The sequence below is a fragment of the Teleopsis dalmanni genome, chromosome 1, assembly GCF_002237135.1.
Source record: "Teleopsis dalmanni isolate 2A chromosome 1, ASM223713v2, whole genome shotgun sequence".
Classification (NCBI taxonomy): Eukaryota; Metazoa; Arthropoda; class Insecta; order Diptera; family Diopsidae; genus Teleopsis; species Teleopsis dalmanni.
Genome location: NC_051846.1, coordinates 187751990 through 187777590, shown reverse-complemented (window position 1 = coordinate 187777590; position 25601 = coordinate 187751990). Strand labels below are relative to the sequence as shown.

Below are 25601 nucleotides of genomic sequence, written 5' to 3'. Positions count from 1 at the left end.
CTTAAGGAAAAATATTTGTTGGTCAGTTTTCAACCTTCTTTGGATAGAAGCTTATGAATACAGGCGCTATATTATTCAAGATACTTCACAATGTCGTCAATATAGAAACCAGTCAAATACTGCTCAATACGGATTGTAAAACATTTAACCATCTTATCGAAATTGTGTGGATTGGGGAATTAAAAATCATCCGAATTGAGAAGGACTTTTTCGTATTCCACTTCACCGCTACATCTAACTATACTATTATATTAATTAATTTTCTTGGCATGATATTTTCTTTTAGGCATGGCTTAATGTAAATGAAATTCTATGAACTTTCGAAAAGATAGATTTCGCTATAAGGTATTTAGCAGTGGTTATGGATATGTTAACGAAATCGTGTACTTGGCCTTTGAATTGTATCCATAGAAAGGAAGTTGTTTAGGTCCATCGAAAACTTTATGTGTAACGACAATAAGCAGAGAAATTTCAAGTAAATTCTTTAATGATTTAAGAGCTTTATCACGTAATGAAAATATATTACATATTATAGAAGACAATGTAGTTTATTCATTGTAAATAGACTTGGTTCTTGAGTTGTTTCTTGAACATGTTAATAATTATAAAAATATTTTATACAACTGTTTTAGAATCTGTGAAAATAATTGTTTTAAATATGACTAAGTACTTATAAATTTAAAAATTATTATCAACGTGACATTCAATTAAATATACAATATTTTACTGTTATGCAATCCACCAGGGTACTAAACAGTTAACGGCGCCCGCTGATCCAATGCATACATTCACTAGATAAAACATATCTAATCTATAATAAAGTTTATTTAGGTTATAAAATTTCAAACTCAAAAAGTTTGTATTTTTTTCAATGATAATGTGTTCCCAGTGGCATATACAATGGAGGGTTTTGGGGCTCAGACCAACTCTATTAAACGTTTACATATGAAATTTAAAGTACTTTTCAAAAACCCTTAAAAACTAAAAATTAAAGAAAAAAAGGTAAAATATATTAAGTTATACGTAAAACAATTTTTTTATAAAAAATTTCATTTATTCTATTTATCAATATGACAGGAAAACTAGAATTTTTGAAACTTATTTTTAAAAAGATAATCACACACATTTTTGTAGATCTATATAATTTATTATTTTATCTATAACGGAATTAAAAGTTCATAACTGGTTTATATATCAAATATTTTCAAGGTTAATATCGATATTAATTAATATATTCAATTATTTTATATGGGAAATATTTTGTAACATAGGAAATTGATATATGCATCATAATAGTTATTTTAAATTACGTTCATAAGGTCTACTTAATTATATATTGAGCAGATAAAAATAACGATGCGATACAAAATATCATTAACTCGATTTTCTAAAACACTGAAATTGATACTGCTGACATTAAAATAATGTAAGCAATTTTATTTGTAATATAGTCCACTTCACATTCAACCATTACCTTGGTAAGGGATCCCTAACTACCTTTATTAGAAATTCTTCATTGTGCTAGATAAATTATAATTACTTAAGATTCTTATATATGTAGAGTCACTTAAAAGAACAAATATGTCACAGATTCCTTAGTCTAAATAAATTTTAAAATATATTAATCACTGGTTTCTTAATTTAAAATACTTCTTTAACTACCATATTTTAAACATTCGGTGAAATGTACAATAAAATAATCACCCATCTAATTTATTTATCCTGATTGATTGCCTAAAAATGTGTCCTGTACTTCCACACGGCTTTCATTGACTCGATTGAAGTCTGTGATTTAGCCCCAAAAGATATTAGGTTCATCATTATTTACTCGGGTTGGGTTAGGAGTACTTTTTCAGTCATAGAATGATTGATAGCGTTTGATCGAACAGTACCATTATTCCTTCTAATAATAATAAAAGTGTTCTGATTTTTACAATATTTTCTTACTCTTGCTCACTGAGATGGGATTTTGGCACTTCGGACTTTAGGTGCCAATGGCTAAAATCCTTTCCTTTTGCATTCCGAAAAGTTGATTTTAGGGTGCACAAGTCTAATATAAGGGAAATCGATCCTTTTTGAAAAAAAAACTACATTTACGTTTTTTACTGACGTGGCAAACTTTTATGATTATGTTTTTTATAGTGTTTAGAGAGGTGTGGAGTATACATTTCGAATTGTAAGTACCTTTCGTTATCACACTTTATTGATCTGTGAAATTTAAAAATGTATGAGTTTCCGATAAGTAAACAAAAAACTAAATATTACAAATCAAAAATAGAAACATGTGATAATTACCAAAAAAATATCGTTTCGCATGATTTTGTGATAACAAATTTGGAAATTTTTTTTTGATTTTACCAAAAAAGTTATTAAAATTTTACTTTTATACATTTTGTTAGTTAATAGCGTAAAAGCTAATTAAGACCTTTTATGGTTCAACCTTGATTATGGAACTCATTTGGTAATTCAATTTGAAAACAACGAAAAAAAAGCAACAACAACAGTGTTGTTAAGTGTAAGGTAAGATTAGTTCTTGATAAAGCTTATTTTGGTATTTTTGCAAACTACTTATAAATTAAATTGTTATAAAATTCATCAAATATATATATGGAATATAAGATTATATAAAAAAACAGAAAGATATAGATTTTTTTTAAATAAAAAAAATTAGATTTTTAATTTTGAATAAATCATTCTGTAAATGTTAATTAACATTAATGTAGGTGTGGTTTTATTTTTGATTAATTATGTGTTGATTTATGCAATAATTATGTAGTATTAATTATATACAAATTGCGTCAAATAAGTATATTAAATTTTAATGATTTAAGTGACAAGTTACTTGACATTATGAAATACAAAGATTCAGTTATCAGATTATATGTTTTTACCATTTATCTTATGGTATGTTTTCATTGACAAAAATTGGAATACTGGTTAATACTGGTTATTTTAATTTATTAAACAAAAGGATTATTTTGTTTTGTTTCTTTTAATTTCATTTTATAGATTAAATCTAACACACTTTATGATTTTAAATAATTTCGTTTGTTATTTAAATTACATGTATATTATAAGGTTTTTGATGAAAACACTGAAAATTCTTATTATTTCAATATAATTCAATTATTTTTCCATCACTTTAGACTTTAGTGTAATTTAATCGAGTCATTGACGTTGCAAATTCTAAATCGAAAATAAAAGTTAAATAAACGATTTTTGAACTAAACCATTGGTGCAGAGTATCAAGCCTTTGCACTTAATCATTTCACTAATTTTGAACTGAACTCTGTGAAATGCATTTTCTGAATTGAAGGCGAACATTATATAAATCAGGTTTTAAAACTAAACCAAACGTTCAGAGTATAAAATAACTAAATAACTCTGTAATGCTTGTGAACAGACCCACGAACGGGTCCATTGGCCATTTACATATTCTTAAATAAGAATGAACGTTAAATAAAACAGTTTTTGAGTCCAACTAAAAATTCAGAATATTGAAACAAATTATACTTACACATATATATACATTCGTATATATACGTATATTTACAATTTTAATTAAATTTATAAAATATAGGATTAAAATATTAAAAATATGCTAGACCAGTGGATTGAGCTATTACGTAAAATTGCTACGGTTCACTGCTTTGACTCTGTAATATATGTGTAACGAATCACGTGCAGGTCGATTTGTTATACATATTCTGCACCAAAGATGAATGTTAAATAAAAGGGTTTTAGAATCCAACTAAAGATTCAGAATATTAAACCAAATCATATATTTACAATTTTAATTAAATTTATAACATATAAAATTATTATATTATTTATTTTTCTATTTATATAAATATTTACTATTTATATTACTTCGTTCTACATTATAAATTAATGCACTTTATCTGTTTTTTAAGGAAATATTTTTGAAATAAATTATATCTAACGTCTTTTTACTCCCTTTTCATTGTGAATTTAACATTGAACGTACCCTATCGTCTATTGTGAATAACCACAACAAACAGCTGTTTGGCGTGGAAAAAAATACTTGCGGCTGTTTTGTTTTCATAACCAAAACAAGAAAAAATGTATTGTACAAATTTATTAATAAAAAATGGAATAGAAAAATGTGTGCGTAGCGCAAATATATTACTAATAACAACAACACGAAATGGACATACTATACGTGGTAAACCTCCAGGCGTAGCAAAAACTCTGGAACAAAGACTGCAAGGTAAGGAAGTACAACGTGCACACATAATGTTTTATAATCACTACAAAAAAAAAATTATTACTTTAGAAGAAAATGTGAAAGATCCTGAAATAATTGCACGTATTAATATTGGTTTTCCGCAATTAAAAGCAGCTCGATCTGCACAGTTGAAGGAGCGTTTGGCTGTGATGAAAGCACACCGTAAAAATAGTGATTTAGAGAAACAAGCACGTAGTCGACAACGTAAGTAAAAAGTTGGTTTTAAATTTTACTATTAAATATATAAATTTAAATACTTTTAGTACTAATTGATTTGAAACAAGTAGAAGAAGATTATAATAGAGCAAATGGACAATTTGATTTGCGTGTTATTGCCGATCATTACGGTATCTTTGAACATTTATATGGTTATGCTTATTTTATACCAAGAATTCCTTTAAAAATACAGGTATGTTTATTATGATAATGATTATTACGATAATTAATGTTTGTTTAATTACAGTATGACAATAGTAATGGCAATTTTAGTCAAGTTTATAATGGAAATATTATCAAGCCAGCAGAAGCTGCTCAGGTACCAATCGTAGAATTTGATGCGAATATAGATCCACTTACTGGAAAGGTTTGTAATGAAAATATAAATAAAATATATTTATATTTTTCTATCTGCAATAAGATATTCCCTACAATAATATATATATTTTAATTTTTTTGAGTTTTAATTTGTTAGAAAATTTTTTAATAGATCAGATCTTTTATCTAAAAATGTATTACGTATCTGCATCTCATAAAAAAAATATTTTTATAAGAATAACTTATTATTTAGAAACCACAAGGAGATACTTACTGGACGTTATTGGCAACTAATCTTGATGGAAATTTGAAGGCAAATGAATCTGAATGCTTACATTGGTTTGTGTAAGTTTTTAAAATTAATATAAGAAAAAGAAAATTTTTCTTTAAATTTAATTAACCCAACATTCTGTACTTCAGATACTATTAATGTGTTCCTATTTTTTGCAGTGCCAATATACCAAATGGTGATGTGAAAAAAGGTGAAGTTCTTGTAGACTATCTGGCACCGTTTCCACCTAAAGGATTGGGTTATCAACGATTTGTCTATGTGCTCTATAAACAAAACTCAAAATTGAATTTTAGTAGCTATAAATTAGACAAAGCAGATTATTCAAATTTAGACAAACGTACATTTAAAACATTTGACTTCTATCGTAAATATCAAGATGACATAACACCTATTGGTTTATCATTTTTCCAAACCGATTGGGATGAATCTTTAACAAATTTCTATCATAATGTTCTAAGTAAGATAAACTTAATAATTGTTATAGCTGCAGTAATTTTTAATATATATTTCTATATTACAGATATTAAAGAACCAGTATATGAATATGATTTTCCTGATCCTTATCTAGCTGATCAAAAATGGTTTCCTCTGAAGCAAGCATTTAATTTATATTTGGATCGACATCGTGATATTAGAGAAGTCAATAAACAATATTTAGAACGGAAGTTAGCAAAAACACATCCATTTAATGGTCCCGAACCAAAGTTGCGTTTCCCCAATGCACATTCAATAAAGGGAAAACCGTCATGGTTGGTGACAGAAATTAAGAAACAACGTTTAGGCATGGGACGTATTAATGATTTCTGAATGTATATGTTGTTGCAACTAAATTCTTTCTACCAAAATATATAAATATGGAAAAAAGTTTATGTGAGTTAATTATTTTTGATAACATATAAAATTTTATGTTAAATGTTAAAATTTAAATTTAAAGTTCCGCACTTTAGAGGTGAATATATTTCTTTACAAAAACCCTGGGTATATTCAACATACCTATCTATTTTTTCATCGTAACTCGTCTTTAATTGATATTACTTCCTCCATTAATGTCTTGCTCTCTGATCATAATAACCAACCTAGAATATGTATTAAGAGATTACAGCAGTCCAGATAAATTAGCGATTAATTCGTACACTTCCTAATCTTTCTATTCCGTGGTATCCAATGGGCCTTATATGTGCCTTAGTGAGCTTTGTTGCACAAGACTCTTACTTCGACCTGACCTAACCTTAAACTTTCAATGCTTTGTTTCACATTTCTTTTCAAACATCCATCCCCTTCTCAATCTAAGAAAAGAAAGCTGTGGTAGTAACTGCCATTTCAGTTTGAAATCTTAACATCTCTGACATATCTATTATGTAATCACTTAGAATACCTAAAAAATCTAGACATTTCGTTGACATCATGCAAACTTCTTTTAAATTCTTTCTGTGCTAAAATTTTTATTTAAAGATGGGAAGACTTAACGATATGTAGACATCTGTATGCAAGCTATTGTTGTTGTTGTAACCCGATGGGATGTGATCGTGAAATCCCTTTGGGAGGTGTTAAACGGCATTTGGTTACGGGCGTTCGTATCTAAGTTAACCACGTTCTGTTAAGAAGAAATTCACTATTCTCATTAAATGTCCTGCGGAGATATTAGTCTTGCGGTAAGTTTGCTGACGGATCGCAGCCTATTAGGAAACCATGCTAGAAGTTTGAATCTCAATTTTAATCATTCTTGTCGCAATTGTGCTTCACATATATAGTAGACGTTGAAATTGCTTTACATCTGCTTCGTTATTGTTCAATAGAACTAAAGTCAATTGCCAGAATAACCTCATCTAACGTATATATATATCTAACTTATGCGATCACATCTACAGCTAGTTAGATAGTAATTAAAATTAAAAACAATATTTAAAATTAAATTCACATAATTTAATAATTTTTTTGTTTTATAGTTTACAATTTCTTTTACAGATGTGATGCATTTTCATATGCTATCAATATTAGAAATTTTTTTCTTTTACACTTATATTAAGTATATAAATTGGTAATAAATATTTGGCACTGGTTAATGAAAATATTGCAACTTAAATTTTGTCTTGAAGTTCTCTGAATTTTTTTTACGCTCACTGCTTTAAGTTTTACTTCAATTAAATTAATTTAAAATGATTAAATTAAAAAATTTTTATAAATGAAATATAAAAATGATATTGCTGAATTGTTATTGACACATTGCGAAATCATAAATTTAAAACCGTTTCAAGAAATATAACCTATTATGCATTGATTTGTTTTATTTAACAATTGATTTTATATTTATATAATTTAAGTTTAAGTACTTGACCGAATTGTAAAAAAATAAGTAACGTAAAACATTAATAGTGGTATTGACAATCTCGACTAACGAGCTGGTTAACCGTGTAATATAATAACAGTGTAGAGCAGCAAATAATGAAACATATTTACTTAAAATAATGATACGAACTCAATGAGCGGGTAACATGGTTACACTGTAAACTACCAACAACAATATACATGTAATCGCAGTTACTCGGTGACCACTCATATGTTTTAGCTTAGGCTCCGTCACTTTAAAGTGGCTACGTGTCAAAGTGTTGATCCAGTTAAGCTTCAATTAAAATTCCACTCATCCTAAATCCATTTTTCACAAACAATTCTCTCTTCTTTAGCATTTTTTTTACTCAACCATATTCTAACCCATATATTCGTTTTTGTAATTCCTTCTGCCATATAGATCTTCACGGATTATCACAACAACTATAATGTGTTTTATTGTCACACCTTTGTATTGTTACTCAGTTAACCAGCTTGTTACTCAATATTGTGAATACCCCTAAAATTATAAGCGTCTCACAATTCAACAGTCAACAAAATATAACATTGACCAGAATGCGGTTTTTAAATTTAAATCTGAGGTCAATTTGAGATAATGGATACAATATTATTACATTTTAAATATAATGTAGATTTATAAATGCTTTCAAAATTTAAGTTACTATCTCCTGTATTAATAATAAAAAGATATGCTTAAAAATACAATTTTAACAATTAATTAATTACAACAACTATGAACAAAAAGTTAATTTTATGTATAAATTATTGCATTTTGTTATTTTTTAAAAAGTTTGATGCTTTAAATAATTAAGTACATACATTTATAATGAATATGGAAAACACTTAATATTTTTATGACTAAAGAAACTTCTTGTGTGATTTTAGAATTTTGTAATCTTAATAAAATATTTGAACCAGTGTTATGACATTGTCCTTTTAAAAAAATATATTTAGGTTTCTGCTTTACCATAGGAGCCAGTTGGAGGTCTGTACATAGCCGGTAGGGAAAGTACTTGTGGTAGGTTGAAAGCGTATTTGCGTTTGTCAATATTTTTAAAGACATTATCCATGCGTGTGCCCTCACTGAAAACAATAAATAATCGTTAATACTTTCAAAAAAAAAAAATTTTGTTTTTTTTTTAATAATGTTAAACTTATTATAAATATTTAAATTAATGAAATCCTTTACCTGCGCATAGTTTTCAGTACGAATGGTACATTTTTTGCAAGTAAATGAAATTCTTGCACCAGCATACGACATTGCTCTAAAGTCACAGCCATACCTGTGCGGTCCTTTGCACTTTTACATGAAGTGAAGCGTAAACCTGACATCAGTCGACAAGCGTCTTCCGCCAAATGCAAGATTTTAACATTTTTAGCCACATTAGCACGTAGTTGTTCTTCCATAAACGTCAGTATAGTAACTAATGCTTCCGTGGCGGGTAAATGTGGTTCATGTTTACTAGGCGTATCCGGAACTTTCAGTTGTAATTTGCGAAACCGACTATAATACTGTTTTAATCGCACATAATTATCCCAATTGGAACGTTGTTGTTCTCGTGTGTGTCCAAGTGTTTCCGCAATTGTTGCCTTCTCATTAATACCAATGTTGAAAAAGACAGGAGTTACTTTAAAAGTCAACATTTCCTTAGTTGGCACAATAGCATAAACATGCTCAGGTACTGGCAATAGTACGCTTAAAGATTGTCTAGAACCAGTTATACGAGGCATTGGCACAATGTTTGAATCTCTATGATTATAAAAAACATAAATAAATAAAATGTACTAATTTATAACTAAATATATTTTACTTTTGCAAATTGCTACGCACAAGCGTAAAATTTACAGCTAGCAAATCTTCTATGGCTATACACATATCACCCCACATATCTGTTTCACCACCGTAAAGCGATAATAAGCCCTCAAAGTACACTATTGGGCCCAAGTCGCAAAGAATTTTTATAAAATTTTCTGTGATGTCAGTACCCCAAAATTTGGCCATAAATGCGCTAGTTAATGCTGTCAACTGTAAGAAGAAGAAATTAAAAGTTATATACTATATATTAATTAAAATAATTAATTAAATTTTATTTACCGCTTGTGAAAAGCATACATCCCGGCGATACATAATTTCTAAATTAATACTGTTACGTCTCATGTCTTGTTGCAAACGTTGTACAGAATGCATAAGTCTCGCAGTCTTTAAAAGTCCATCCATGGCATGACGTAGTTTGCGCATAGATGGACGCAATTCTGAAGCCCAATCTGTTGTCAACGATAGATCCAAACCTATGAAAAATATGTACATTATTTTATAATATAATAGCTTATAAATTCATAAAAAAGTTTTGCATTCTATACAAAAATGTTTTTAAATTTATAAAACACAACTGTTAAGTTAACTGATATAGCTGTGCTTTATGCGTTCAATTATAGCATATCAAGGAATGTGATTAGGTGAAAAGAAGAGTTGTTTGGGTTAAAAAAGGGATAAATGTGAGTTTTTCCAAATTTAACTCAATTTGACAACTTGCAGTTTCAGAATTATACAGGGACAATAAAACCAATTTTTGTTTCCAAAGACCCTTGTTTGTGGATACTTGATAATAACCAAAACAGCCGTATTTTTTCTTCTCTATCCTTTTCTCCCATTGAAGCTGAGGGGCTTCAAAGAGTTGTATGGTCAGCCAATAGATTTTACTTTTGTTTAAAATTATTTTAATAAAATTTTTAATTAATTTGATTTTTAACGTCCCTTTTGAAGAATGAAACTAAAATATTATTATAAACTATTGCTTTCAATAAACAGGCTTCTTTCGAACAGTCGTAAATTACAAGAACATAATTATTTATTATTTTTAATTAATTAAATTTTTCACTGACCATACTTATTATCAGGGGATTTGAATTATTTCTTATATTTATTTTTTCGTAAATAATTTTTTTGATAAGGGTTGAACTCGTGCCCAGCCAACTTTGAAGCTCAGAGTCGGTGTTCATCACCTAATTGATCCAAAGCCGTATTTGACTTGAATTTTCAAACTTGGAGTTTTGTTAATTCACTGTTAATATCCAAATTATTATCCCTACTTCTATAAATTTATAATTGAAGAAATGTTTAAAATAGCCATTACTCACCATCGGTAAATTTATTTCCTTTCTTTGTAGCCATATTATTTTCTTCTGACATTTGTATACTTGGATCCGTTGTATCGACTAAATGCAAATTCAAACCGTTGCCATTAATAACGCTTTCTGATTCCGTATTAGAATAATAATCAGTTTGATTACCATTATCACTTAATTGACTAGACACCACATCCGGTGCTGGTGAATTTGTAAAACCTGCACGTTTCATTGCCGTCTTTGGATGTCTTAGACGTATTGCTGGACTACCGCAACGACCACAGAGAAATTTTATTTTGCTAACTAAACACATAACACTTGCTTCTATATTCAGTTGCGTTAAATCTAAAGGTTCCGGTTCTTCTGTAGGACGATAATAATTTGCTGACGGTGATGAGCTCATAATTTTTGTATCCAAAAAACCAGCAGAGTTCACATTTGCATTCATGGGTTCCACATCATCATAACCATAATCACATGATTCAGCATTTCTGTGTGTATTTTTGTATTGTTTAGTATTAACAGTTGGCATAAAACTGTTGGAAGACGTTATTAAAGTTTCATTTGGCACTTCATCTAAATTTACGAGCTTAAAATTAGAATCGGACATATATGATTCTTCATCCATATCCGGCGTTTTGGCAAAATGACACTCATTGATATTCATGTCATTACTCCAAGTGACGGGTAAAGATTGAAAGGTTGCCTCGGCATCAGAAAATTCGTTGTTATAAGCTGCAGTTTCTCTCATTTTTAATTGCTCATTGTAACATTTAACAGTGCGATGCAGATTATATATGGCGCTTATATCCAATGCGGATGCTGAAGGTCTAAGACATTCACTATTAGAACGAACTAAAGTTCTTGCTGATTGTTTTGTAGGCGTTTTTGTACGTGGCCACAAATCAGGTGGTGCCACAACTGGTGTAGCAAAATCTTCCAATTCAGGTGATTTTAAATCCAAAGCGCCAAGTTGTTGTGTAATTTTGCGAAAGGGTGACATTGGCTGTAAGAGTAGAGATTTTGAAAATACAATTCCAATTAGTTAGAATATAAGAACTCACCATTAAAACATTGTCCGGCTCCTCTATAATGCGATGCTGTTCTATAAACGCAAAAGCATCCTCTACCAATGTAGGTTCCCATATGTTTAACAATGTTTTAGTTTTCGTTATCATTGCATTACACAAGGGCATCATGCCTTTGGGATTTTTGCACTTCGCCAATATCAGTAGTTGTGACATTATTTCTACGATTTCCTTGCGCAACTGTTTTATGGCTTGCACTGCATCATTTGCGGCCTGAACTTTACACGCATTACTAGTTTCGCACTTTGTGGGTGATTCTTTGGTTTCTTGTAATAATCTTAAAGATAACAAAACATGATTTTATAATAAGAATAATAGACACGATATAGTTTTATTTGGCACCGATATTTAACAACGGATTTTGGCAAGTTTGGGTGTTTGAGTTTTCAAAGTTTCGAGATCCCCGATGTTCTTGTAAACCGTGGTGATCTCTTTATGTGATGCCTTTTGGAGGTGGGAAACGTACTTGGTCGTCGAATTAGACGAGTGGTTTCGCGCAGCTCTAGTATCAACCCCACAACTCTGTGAGACACAACGGATGAACATCCAATCATGTCAGAAAACGGCGTAGCGGATTGCGACGAGCTACCATTGTATGTCGCATGTTTGTGCACCTTCATACAGAGTCGCAAATGCTTTTTGTAAAAGAGCACAATCAACGGCTGTCCAAGCAATATCTCTTTCCGTGCGACACAGATGGGCATCCGATCTTTTCTTCTTATCATAGATATATCGACACCTTTTGCAATGGAGCTAACATCAGTGAGGTCGAATATAAACGTGGACCTACAGCCCTCTACACAAATGTAGTATCCTTTTCGAAACCAAGGTTGACCCACAACAAGGTTCTACCTAGGCCTCCGCCTAACGTTTCTCACGAAGAACGCCGACTTCGTCGTGTAGCAAGAACTCCTTTAGCTCAATTGAGATCAGGATATAGCCATATGCTAAACAGTTATTTGTCACGCATAAACACCTTTATTTAGATCTATACCCAAACTGCAGCTCAACCCTTATCTGTTCTGTTGTCATCCAATTGACTTTTCGATCCACCCCATTGAAGTTGCCAGGTTTTTCCGTCTGGATCCGAATTGACATCAACTACATATAGAGATGATTTCACGTAGTGAAAAAAATAGCTAGTAGTAGATGATTGCAGTTTACCAAAATCCGATATTAAATCGATACGACCCAGAAATCATAACTATACCATTATTAATCGAATAATTCTTACCTAATTAACCCTCCTGTGCGGCCTTTGGTTGCGTGTCTTGTGAAGGCACCCACTGTTATGATATCTAGAACACCTGTACGATTTAAACCGTCATTATGTGCCCACATACGTTGTAGATGCAAATTGACTGGTATAAATTCTAATGATTTATCCGTTTTGACAGATGAACGTTTGAAGAAAGGACCTAAAAAGTACAAAATCGGGTTAATTGTGTGCTCTTCTATTAGTTTGATTAGTTCACCTTCATCATTTGTTAATGGCTGAAGATTTTGTTTGGCTTGTGAATAATCTTTAAGTAGTTTTAGGTGCTTATCAAGTAAATCCATTTGTCTCCGCCGCCACTCACCACCCAATTCACCCATACCCGATATTTCCTGTAGTAATTCCTTTTCTCGCTGTATCCAAATGGAGCTAAAAAAGTAGTGTAATTTTTATTAAGCTAAGTAATTTTTTTGTATAAAGTAAATTACAATAATAAAGAACTTACAGCAATTGTTGTGGTATAGCAAAGCACAGTTTGCTTTCCATTAAAGTCTCGTGAACGCTTATATCACCGCCAGTTCCAGTATGTAAGCGATATGTATGAATCTATAAATAAATAATTGGCAATATATTTATGGGTCGATCATCAATATATTTTCGTTTATCACTTACACTTGGATTTGCAAAAATACGTTGAATGTTACCTTGAAAAGGTACAAATAGTTTAACGCCCAGCTTTGGGGGCAAGGATTGCGAACGACGGTGACCTGTAGGAGATAAATATTTCTTATACAAAACATATTTAGCAATGATCTTTTTATAACAACCTTTTGTTTGTTGCTCAAAAACTTGAGTTGTAGATCGAGGTGGCGGCTGCTTCTCAGTATCAGGCGCCCATGAAGCAATTGTAATAAATCCACATTCACCGCTTATGGAACGCAAAGGGATACGAAAACGTGTAGCATCCTTTAAGGCAACAAATATATCATTATTAAAAAAGATTTTAGGTAAAATATTTTATATTATATTTGATTTTAACATTAGTTAAGACGTTAGTGACTATTTCACTTAATGAAACCAATGGTATTTAATATAGAGGATTCGAAAAGTAGTGAATGGCAAAAACAAAATTTTTATTATATTGAATAAATTGAAATTTTGGCAGACCATACAGCTGTTTTGAGTATTGCCAAATGTCCATTATCAGTGGTCTTGGAATTATTTATAATATTTATTGATTCGTAAATAACTCCAAGACCACTGATAATGGGTATTTGACAATACTCGAAATAGCTGTTTTGTCAGTTAAAAATTCAATCTATTAAAAATAATACAAAATCTGTTGTTGCAATTCACTATTGTTCGAAACCTCTCTTAAAATATTTTATGTTAGTAGACTTACCTGTATAACACCTAAAGCAACTTCAGCGAAACCCATTGGCACAGAGGTATGTGACATTTTTTCACGTATATTATAAACTGTGAAGCGTAGCATTGAATCAGTATTAAAACCGTCGCTGTGACGAAAGCAAACCGTGCATAAAAATTGTGGATTACTGGAGTTCTCGACAATTTCAGTGCGTGCATAATCACGCCAAAGCCAGTCATGACCATGTGCCAGTACAGAACAAACAACACGCGGATTTGGTGGCCTTCCATTATCATCGCAAGGTAAGTTATCACAGGACAAAGCTGACTCACATATTGGCACCTCCGTTAAATCTGTTAAAATAATAAATAAACGATTTTTAGTAGATAAAATGCAAACGCAATTAAATTACAAATATTATGTTGTTTATTGAAAAAAGATTTACCTTGCCGTTTTCATATTTTAGTATAAAAAAAACTCGACTTGATTCTCTTATGAAAATTAATAAAATTTATTCACATTAAAAACAATGAAAACATCTCAGAAACGCTATAAGCGTTTGTGATATGTCCTTAAATGACTATGAAAAATTCAATAAATAATCAGAATTTGTACAATATAAAATATAAAAATAAATATTAAACCAGTACCAATTATATTACAATTTTTTATTTTTATATATTCATACGTTTTAACTACATTACAGAAAAAAAAACTAAATTATATATAAATGAGTTATCTTAATTCGTAATTTTTTTCTTTTAAATTATAAATTTCAAATCTCTTAAAAGTCTTATACAGTTTTCTTGTATAGAAGGATACTACATAGATACCTAAACACATACCATAAATTAAAAGTCTTAAATATTGTAAATTTTTAAAAATAAAATCATTAGAGGGAAGTGCTTAAATATTAAAAGTTTAATAATAACACTAAGTTGTTCAAAATATTCAGATTCATTTGAGTGGTATATTATAGAAAAGTATTAATTCGATGAATGGAACACAAACACCTAATTAATAATGTTTTTAAAATTGTATAAGATCACCTTCTTCTTCTTTAGTGGGCTCTGGAAGTTCTGCACCCATGCTTGTACTGGCATTGAGCAACAAATTAGCATCACTGCCAACAGCACAAATAGGTGTACCATGTTCGATGCGATTACCCATTTTGGCTGCTATCTGATCCTGCAGGTATTTTATCTGTCGATTTAAATAGGAATACGAAGCAAGTTGCAATGCCTTTACCTATGAAAAGAGATGGCATGAGATAAGTGAGAATTTTAAGAACTTTTAATATAGATAACTAGTTACTTACCCAGTCTAGGCGCTCTTCAGCAGTCCGAGCCGATATGCGTTGTGGAGGACTGCCTTCAAATTCTGGAAAATGGTATATTATTATTTTTTATTATCTCATACTAAAATTATAAAGACTATATCAAGTAAAATTATTACAAAAGTATTTGAACGATTGACGTAGCTCTTCGCAGATTTGAACATAGTAATTGTACTATTTTATACAATACAGTAACGAGACAATCAACTGACTGAAGTTAAAGCATGATTAGTAATTTTATGATGGAAGGTTCCAAGAATAGCTGAGGGGCCACATCGACCAACTGCCAGGCATCATTCTCCAAAGGGATTTTACAAGCAGACTCTAGCGAATTACAGCAACAACAACATGTGAGGGAACTGGTTGAGATCAAAAAGTTCTGAAATTACTCGTCTACACAGCTTAGTTCCAACTTGGATTTCACATCGGTACTAATCAGTGCTACGCCTCTACTCTGTTATTTTTGTTATACTATTTTATGTTATGTTTCTAGCCCCTTTGAATTTTGAAAAAAGCATATAAAGGGTGGATAAAACGTACACAAATAAAAAGAAATGAAGAGGCTGAGGGAGAGTCAAATAGGAATAGAGATGGAATACTGACCCTAACTTAAATCCAAGTCAAGGAATCTTGCCATCTCAATAGAATAACACTATAAATCAATGAGGTTTATGTTTATATGTGGGGCAGAATTTTAAGTAGGACACAGTTTCAAGACAGACATATTCATATGTCACTGGTAACGATTTACACGTTGCTATATTCGGATCTTAATTGGGCTAGGACAATTCTTTTATGCTGTGTGGCTAACGTGTCTAGTTATCATCGAAGTTTTATTGCTCCATTGTCTCATACTATTGAGTGGTTATACTGCGTTATATACTATTGACTTATTTCTGCCTTATTAAGATAATCTGCCTCTGTTGCTCTGTTAAATTGTGGCATTGTATTATAGTATACCAAAACGATTCAACAGTGTTTCTCATTACCCTGTAGTCGTTTCAAGGGAGAATTTTTTTTAAAGTATTTTTTTTTAACTGAGAAATAAGAAATACTGTACCTATATAAAAAAATAGTATGGTAAAATTATATATGATCAGTTCTAAAATTCAATATGATATAAAATTTATTTTGAGCAAATATGTCTTAGATTAAGGTTTGGTCAATAAAAAAGTTTGCAAAGTTTTGAAAGGAATTCCATTTTTAACTAAAGAAAAGGAATTTTAAGATCATATTTATTATAAGAAGATTTTTAATATCCCCACCTTCTCAAGATTTCAAGTTATTAGTTTCATTCTTATTTTCTTTTTACTTACCCAATATAAAAACGTAACCATCAAATTCTCGCTCTTCGTTTCGTATTATGGGGCGACAATTCTCTAATAACAGAACACCGATTAGCGGTGAACGTGGATCGTGATCCTTTAGGTAAAAAAGCAAATTTCCTCGTAATTTACACCAACGTGGATAATTAACTGTAAGTAATATGCATTAATAATCATTATAAATAATATTTAATGAATATAAAACAAAATTGGAATAGGAAAATTGTTAAGCTGTAGTGCTGAAAACATTGTAGTGGTATACCGAAACCATAGAATTTCCATAGGCAGTGTTATGTGAAGTTATTTTGTTAATATAAAGCTGCTTGGAAATCAATTTTTGATCAAATTATTTCTACAAAAAGTGCTACAATTATTACTATTAGTTAATAGGTTCCTACAAAGATATACATAGTATGGGACTGTGGTCAAAAATTTCCAATAAATCAAATTAAATATAAAGAAAATAATGTAAATATTTGTTAGTTCGTTTTCTTCCCAAAAATGGTTAATATCAAAGTTTATATATATATAATGTATTTCTTAGGTTATTACCTATACAACAAGGATTAGAATGTCTTTATGTGCCTTTCTCCTGTTAAATATCAGAAAAATATATAAATGCGTAATTAATAATTAACTTTATACATATAGCAATTTTTATACAATTATATTACATATTTCAATTTAGTTGTTATCTTAGCATAATTAGTAACGGTTTTCAGATAAACAGTAGTTCTTAAATTCGTGGATTGACTTTTATATATAGTATAGATTTATGTATTTGAGATCACAAAAAGTGAGTTGTAACAGAACTTATTCCAAGAGCGACAACCAAGTCCATTCAGAACTTTCAGCAATGAAACTAATATTATAATAGACGATAGAATGGCATCTGTTTTAGAAACAGACATACCTATTTCATATAAAACCAGTTTATCTGACCTTCGTATTTGGTACAGAATTTGTAAACCTAATGGTTCGTGTGTGGTTCACCTTAATTACAATAAAAAATTTTCATTGGATTTAGAGTTCGGTGACTGTTCCGGTATATCCATATCCATATCCATAATACTTCAAAAGATAAGTTGATAAGTAAGTTATTTGAATTAATTTAATAATGACTGTTTGAAGACTTTCTTCATAATATATAATATAATTTCTTTTTGTAATATTATATATTAATGATTCAAAACGAATTCCAAAATAGTGTATACGTGAATGACTACTTTTTATAAAAAGAAATCATATAATATTTTTCAGGGTGAAAAACTCACAAAATATATATATGGTATTTAATTGCAATTGGGATTTGTGAAAATATATGGACCATTTGTTTATAAAGACAGTTTATAATATACCATTTAAAGTAAACAACTCGAAAGTAAATCACAGATTGTCATATTTTTTTTTGTTATATTCGACCCATTCATATTTATTATATGTAAACATTTAAATTTATTTATATCTAAATATAGAAGATTAGTTCAACTTACCATCTGTGCGCCTAAAAAAACCTTCTTGACGTTCTGTTATAATCAAAAGACCTTCTTTATCAAATTTCACTGCTGGATTTGAGGCCAAAGCTGCTAATTCAGCCTTATTGAAGCGCATAATTTTTATCTACAATTTGTGAAAATTGTTGAATTTAAGTTAGGGCTACAAAAAGAAAGAAAAATATATTTTTTTTTATTATTTAATATATATAGTATACAAAAAATATAAATAAAATTATAAAAAAAATGCTCATAGTACTAGATTAAAGAAGAGATCATACTTTGTACCTAATAATACAATAAAAGAAAATATGTTCTATACATGTATAGATTAAGATGGCAATCTCCAGAAATTGGGATTCACTTAGATTGATTCGTCCTTTGTGATGTGGTTGAAAAACTTATCTGTCTTTCGTAGGCTGGAAGACCATTTTGAGCTTTTGAAAGGATTAACAGGGCCTGTTTAGTAAATAGTTCACTGGGCCTACGATGTATAAAAGATCTATATATTGCAGGTTGAGAACCCATTTCGAATATTTTAAATAATTAAAGAATTTGCAGAGAGGAGATATGATTTTAGTCCTAGACTAGAACCGTGATCCTAAAGAAACTAAATACTATTTAGATTGAGTGCTTGATTGTAATACCAACAAAAAACTATTCGTTTATATATTACAGGTTGGGAAGCCATATCGAGCATTTCAAATAGTTTAAGAATTTGCAGAGAAGTAAGAGTCTTCTCTTAACTTACAAAAGTTGCGTAAAAAGTATAGAGTAGAACCACGATCCAAAAAAAAATTAAGATCTATTAAGATTGAATAACCCATTAATAGGGTTATTGTAACCTTTTGCCGATTAGGAAAATTATAACTAAAAAATTCACAGAAAAATGACTTAAATCATATACTGAATACGAAAAGAAAATATGATTCTAATTAGTTTAGTTAAGTCTAAGTTTAGGAAACTATAGACTTTAGTGTTAGGACGATGATCCCGCTCCATTCGAGCCCTATACTGTGTTAGTAGATTTTTACAGTGGATAAAACAGTAGTAGTACAATGTCCAGTGCAACATTATATATTTTAAAAAGAATATTTATAGCTTTTCCATAGAAAAATTATATTCACTTCTCCAATGATGTCATTTGCATGTCCAAATCAGATATGAACGCAATTAAATTTTATGTTTTTTTTTCGGTAGAGATTTTTAAGTCATAAAAACCGCTTTTATTCAACAAATTGTAATTACTGTTCAGATTAACTAACATTTACCCGAGGGAGCCGAGTTGCCTAATTGTCTGCTGGTATCTAGGAGTGTCATTGTATTTCTAATAATTATTTCATATAATTTTAAAACTCGTGTGTTTAAAACAAGTTTAATTATATAAAAAATATTATATAAGTACTACATACTCGTTTATAAATTACTTAGTGACATTTAAGCATCTTTCGTTAATAAATTTGAATTTGAAAAATTTTTATTGTCTCCACTTAACACCTTTTGAGTAAAAAATGTATCTTGCGTGTGGCACATTTTGCAAATGTAATTAATTTTTGAATTATTTTTGACATTGAATACTTAATTTTTAGCAAAGTGGGCTCTAAACGTATAAAGCTGCATATTCATTTATTTTATATAAATATTTTATTTATAATTATTTTAGACAATTTGTCATAGAATTTAATCATCCATTTTTTTATAGTTAAAGTCATTTACTTAATCATATTTCTTATCAGCAAGAGGACGCATTTATTTAGACTTGATAAACCGACGAGAGATGGAAGTTATTGGACTCACAGACACTAAGTAAATAAAATTTTTATTTAATTCATTTTTATACAATAAAAACGAATTAAAACAAAAAAGAAAATAGTACGTCTATAATTTGTGAGAGTACGTTTAAGCTAGCATTGATTTATTATAATAAATTGAACATTAATATATTTGATATACGTTTGTGCCCAAAGTGGTCATTTAGTTTTTTTTATAATTCAAATGTATAATTTTATGCTTGTTCTTATCTCCATTCCATACACAATCCAATTAGGTCTGATATAAATCAATTAGATCTGTTACAAACTAAATAGGTTTAATAAAACCCTATTAGATGTGACACAAACCAATTAGGATTATCACAAATCAATGATACAAAACAATTAGGACTTCAAATAATTTCAATGAATATTTACAATACATAATTCAATTATAACTATTCACTTTAGTTGTACTAAATCAAGTTTTATGGTCTGACTGGATTAACGAAATGGTTGAATTTATTCGTAGTTATATATGGACTTTATAAAGTTTACGATGTGTGATAATCCCCGGGTCAATTTAACTATACATTTTTCTATGAAAATCGACGATGTAAACCGCACATATTTCTGAAGTGGTTCGTCTGGTATGGTACATTGCTTATATACAATGTACCATACCAAACCAGTTCTAATATTTATACTTCTATGTCTTTACTCCTTTAATATCTCAAACAATACTTTTTCTTCTTCTCCGCATAATCGCGTTCTAATCCAGTTATTTTTATTATAATTCCTTTAATGTTTTCTGCTTTATAATGCTATATTATGAGTTACATTTCTATTATTCCTAAAATAAGTTTCAAATCTAATTTGAACATAATGGCTTTACAGATGTCTTTTGACTTGATGGAAGGTAGGTGATGGTACTATTGTTGTCACAGCACCCAGTTGGAAAATGCAACTCCACTTCGAATGAAAGTGAATGATTACTGTTATTGTACCCGCGTTTATTTGGGTTTTCACTACAGCCACCACGACACTTGTTTTAAGGGCCCAATCTCTACTGGTCAGAATAGCCGAAGCTGCGAGCTATGACTCCCGTGGTCTTAGATTCATAACTTCGGTTGTCATTGCATATAGTTCATATACGATATTTTTAGAAATATAAAAAATTTTTTTGTGTAAGTAAATGGACATATTCAGGCATATGGAATGGATGTTGATAGACGCCGTATTTCGATTTGATTTTCCAGTTAAATTATTTTATATATTCGTATTAATATTATAATGTTAGCTTCAATTCAATCTATTACGTTATTATAACTGCTATTATTTAAAAGTTTTACGTCCGTAATTAGTATTTAATTACCCGGTGTAGAGTGCTTAAGTCTTTGAGCGCGTGAAATTGTTAATAAAATTATTTTTGATTTACTGGTAAAAACAAACGGAAACCAAAGAAGAAATGCGGTAAACGAATAAATTTGAATTTAATCAAATGCCGGAAAATTACGGACACACACCTATAATTTCAACAAATTCGAAGTATTTTACACCTACAAAATACTTAATTGCAAGTTGTGTACGCAAAACCGAATTAATAAATAATAAAAAAATAAATAAAAATGACGTTCGCAATGTCAAAGACATTTTGTGAAGATAAACCGAAAAGGTAAAGCATAGAAAGAACCTTGCTTACACACTCCAAATATGGAAAAATAATAAATAAAAATAATGCAAAACCATTGCCACATATCCAAAACCATAAACAACAACAACAAAAACCACTAAAAAGAAGGTCTGTACTCGGATGCTACTAGACAAGTTGGCAGGTGGCAGCGATGTAGACAACGAAAACATATTAGGGAGGAGAAGGAGTAATTGATGCATGGATCAAAAAAATAAAAAGTGAAGAACATAACACACTATGGTTAAGTGGGCGGGCGGGCTTAAGTACACTTGATTTAGTGATGCTCGGCTGGGTGTGCTGCGCGCTTGAAGGACGTTACTGGTTACGAAGTCTCTCGTTTTGTGGCAAATTGAATTAGTAGCAAAAATTTAGGTTTCTAACACCGCCAGGTAAAAAAATACAAAAACAAAAAATAGTAATGTCAAATGAATAATAAATAATTTTGTATTCGGCATCTCACCTCATCAATAAATTAATTACACAAATCGTTGATTTTTGAACATTTTTTCCTCTAATAAACTAGATTTTTATAAATATTTCTATTCCATAAGAACAATGAATTTTTTATTTTATTTTCTTAAATTTAGAGCAGTGACCTCTTATCTTGTAACTTCTCTTCAATTTGTTTTCAATAAATATCTATATATTTTTTTTCTTGTTAGTCACTTAGCAATTTTGAATCTGTTTATATTTTTAGTTTATTTACAAAATGTTTATTAATATCTGTATTTCAAATTTGGAATTTTTTTTTACAGGCAATCAGGTAAATTGGGGTTCTGCAATTTCAACAAAATCACAATTTTCACAGCTGCACACCCCACCAGTTTACCAATTGCCAACAACTTTCTTCTACGACTAAACTTTTTTCAGTTTTATAATACTATTTTGACATTACACAGCTGTTGTCAAATTAGGGTTGCATTTCAAAAAATGCAGTCTTACACTAAAGTGTACTTTTTAATATTTTAGTAACAGGGTTGTTATGAAATTGTTATTGAAAAATGTTGTTGAAAAATATTAAACTATAAAAACAATATAAGCTTTAAGTGTTCAAAATTGTTAAAACATATTAATATAAAAAATATAAATTTTTAAATGTGCGGAAAAATTATAGAAATATAAAGAATTCAAAAAATGTTTATTTAAATTTATTTTATTAATATATGATATTCAAAAGTGTAAACTAATTAATAAATGTTAGATTAAATTTAATATTATTAATATATGGTATTCAAAACTGTAAAATAAATCAAATATTGTTAAAGTAAATTTAATTTTATATCAAAAAGTAGTATTTTTGCTCAATATAAATGCACCCTAAAATTATACTTCTGTTGCCTTATTTAAAATGAGTATTTAAAAAAATTATGTTTGCTTTTTATATATAAGTATAGCATATTTAATTATTTGTTTAAAAATGTTTAAACATGTTTAAAAAAATTTTTTTACTTTATCAAATCATAATTTCAGTACCTTTGTATATAAAATAAGACATGATTAAAATTTTCTAAGTGTCGTAATGAGTTTTTATAATGTTTGCTATGCTGTGTAATGTTACTTCACATATGGGTCTCTCTTTCACAATATTTTATTTCTCAAAATTGTAAACTTAGGAGTTATTTAACATTAGTGTTCATTATAAAACTATAAAAATCTCACGTATCAATTCCCGCTAAGTGACGCCTATAATTATCGTTTGTATTATTAAGGTGTATCCACATATATCTTTACAGAATAAGTTGTTCATAAGGCTACTTTTAACGGACTAAAAATAATAATTGCATGAATATTAATATATAGCCATTCATATATATACACTTAAACTTCCATAACTCGAAGTCTAATTTCACAAAGAAAAGGTTCCACTTATGGAGTGAAGTGAAACATTCAGAAATTAGGTTTTGGAATTTTAATTTTTTTTCTTATTTTTAGTAAAAAAAGATTCCAATTTATTCCAAGACTTATAGTGATCATCAGTTGTAGTATCATTCGTTTGCAGATATAAATTCAGATATTTGAATGAGACTTCTACTTCCTTCTTATTAGGCTGATGAACAATTACATCCACCGTAGCGCAACGGAAAGTGATGTTCCATTGCGCTTAGAATTGGATCCAGTAATTTAGAGCTATAGTTCTCAATAATATCGACATCTGCACTAAAGCTTGATGTAAAAATTTCATTGTCAAGTTCAATATAATCATTCTCTCAATTGTTCTCATTGCTCTCTAAAACCTTAGTGCACTGCTTTTGGTTCGAGTTATAGAAAATTCAATTTATAGAAGTTCGGGTTATGGAAGTTTGACTGTATATGGAAAACAATAGGGGGATTTACTTTGTCTCGCAAAGTCATTGCAAGGTGTATGAAATGCAGGAATGCTATACTAATACAGAATTGCAACCTCAAAATGAAACATCTATTTTTGCTGCATACCACATCCACATGATAAGCAACAGATGAGGATTTATACATCCCGATTCTGCAGTTGGTTTAAGTTAAAAGTTAAGACATCTTTAGAGCCGGTAAAGGTTATTCCTTCATTTCAGAAGGCTTTTTTGAAAAAGTTTATATAAAATAACTTTATTAAAAAAATATTTGTTTATATATAAAAAATATATATTGTATGCATGTGGTACGAAATAATTTAGGAAGGCTTTAATTTCAATTAAATTTCTTTTTTACGTTACTTATTGCTAAATTTATTATCCACAACCATCTCACCACATCTGAAAAGATACTCTTCTGACGTGTACTACAAAATTAATAATTAATTAATTAATTAATGTTAAACTTATAAGAATACTGTGCTTTCTAATAGCAACAGAAAAGAAAAATAAGGCAGCAAAATGTACCTCATAAATTGCACCCTCCAATGTTTTTTATCATTTACTTGTACTAACATAATTTAATTGCATAAAAAAAACGAAGTAATAGAAAAAAAACAGTTTTCTAAACAAAAAAGTGATCTGCTTGTTAGCGCGTACAGGTAAATGCAGCAAACAAGTAGCGAGTAATTTATGTTGTTGCTTTTGGTTGCATGTGTGCCCTCTCACTCGTGTGAAAGTATACGTTACAATTGTCTCTTGTATTCAACTACGCTGATCGATATGAGTGTGACAAGAACCAAAAAGAGGAATATTTTCAGTTCTCATTTGAATGTTGAATCGGTTCGGATGTTGTGTCGGGTAGTTGTTCTTTTCAACTGAATTGTGTAAGCGCAGCTTGTAGTATTGTTGTTGTGTTGAGTGTTCAATAGAATATCAATAGCAAGAAAGAAAATAAAGAATATGAAATTTTGTTAATAGTTTTATTGTTAAATGAAGCCATTAAAGAGTTTAAAGTTATTTAAAAAATAATTATTATCTACTGAATAATAATCAAAAGTATAAAATTTTAATTTACAAGTTATTGTTAAGTGAGAAGCGTGAAATTATATTACTAAGTTAAACAACCACATTAATCTTATTATTTATTATTTAATCATTATTTAATAAAGCAATATTGCAAAAAGTGTTACGATTCATTTTGCGTCTAAAAGTAGAAGCAATAAAATTGTGTTAATAAAAATTAAATTAAATAAATTAAAAGTGTCTCAAAAAATAAATATATTTTTTATTGAAATAAAATATTTACATAAATAAATAAATTCTAACGAAATAAAATAAATACAATAAATAAGTTTTTAATTAGTATAAATATTATAAATATAATAAATACCAATCAAATAAAATTTTTTTAAATGGTGAGTATTTTTGTTGCAACTTAACTTCTTATTAGTTTCAC

The 25601-nt window shown here is 29.3% G+C and overlaps 2 protein-coding genes across 3 annotated transcripts; one reads left to right on the top strand and one right to left on the bottom strand.

Moving 5' to 3' along the window:
• Positions 1-3926: 3926 nt before the first annotated feature.
• LOC119670808 (39S ribosomal protein L38, mitochondrial) lies at positions 3927-5939 on the top strand. Its single transcript, XM_038081224.1, has 7 exons — positions 3927-4231; positions 4298-4453; positions 4513-4658; positions 4713-4832; positions 5037-5128; positions 5234-5532; positions 5596-5939. The coding sequence occupies exons 1-7, from the start codon at positions 4084-4086 to the stop codon at positions 5880-5882; spliced, it is 1248 nt and encodes a 415-aa protein (XP_037937152.1). The 5' UTR covers positions 3927-4083; the 3' UTR covers positions 5883-5939.
• Positions 5940-8132: 2193 nt separating this feature from the next.
• Positions 8133-22312, bottom strand: LOC119670807 (inositol polyphosphate-4-phosphatase type I A). 2 transcript variants are annotated; one of them, XM_038081223.1, is made up of 17 exons: positions 22279-22312; positions 18375-18537; positions 16873-17031; positions 15539-15600; positions 15270-15468; positions 14254-14573; positions 13679-13817; positions 13524-13618; positions 13357-13457; positions 13111-13280; positions 12870-13053; positions 11612-11912; positions 10560-11553; positions 9517-9710; positions 9233-9447; positions 8611-9171; positions 8133-8504 (listed from the first exon to the last, which is right to left on the bottom strand). In XM_038081223.1, the coding sequence occupies exons 2-17, from the start codon at positions 18490-18492 to the stop codon at positions 8372-8374; spliced, it is 3945 nt and encodes a 1314-aa protein (XP_037937151.1). In that variant the 5' UTR covers positions 18493-18537; positions 22279-22312; the 3' UTR covers positions 8133-8371. The 2 variants fall into 2 exon arrangements, with proteins under 2 accessions (XP_037937151.1, XP_037937150.1); XM_038081222.1 differs by having other exon boundaries at positions 13524-13817.
• Positions 22313-25601: the final 3289 nt, after the last annotated feature.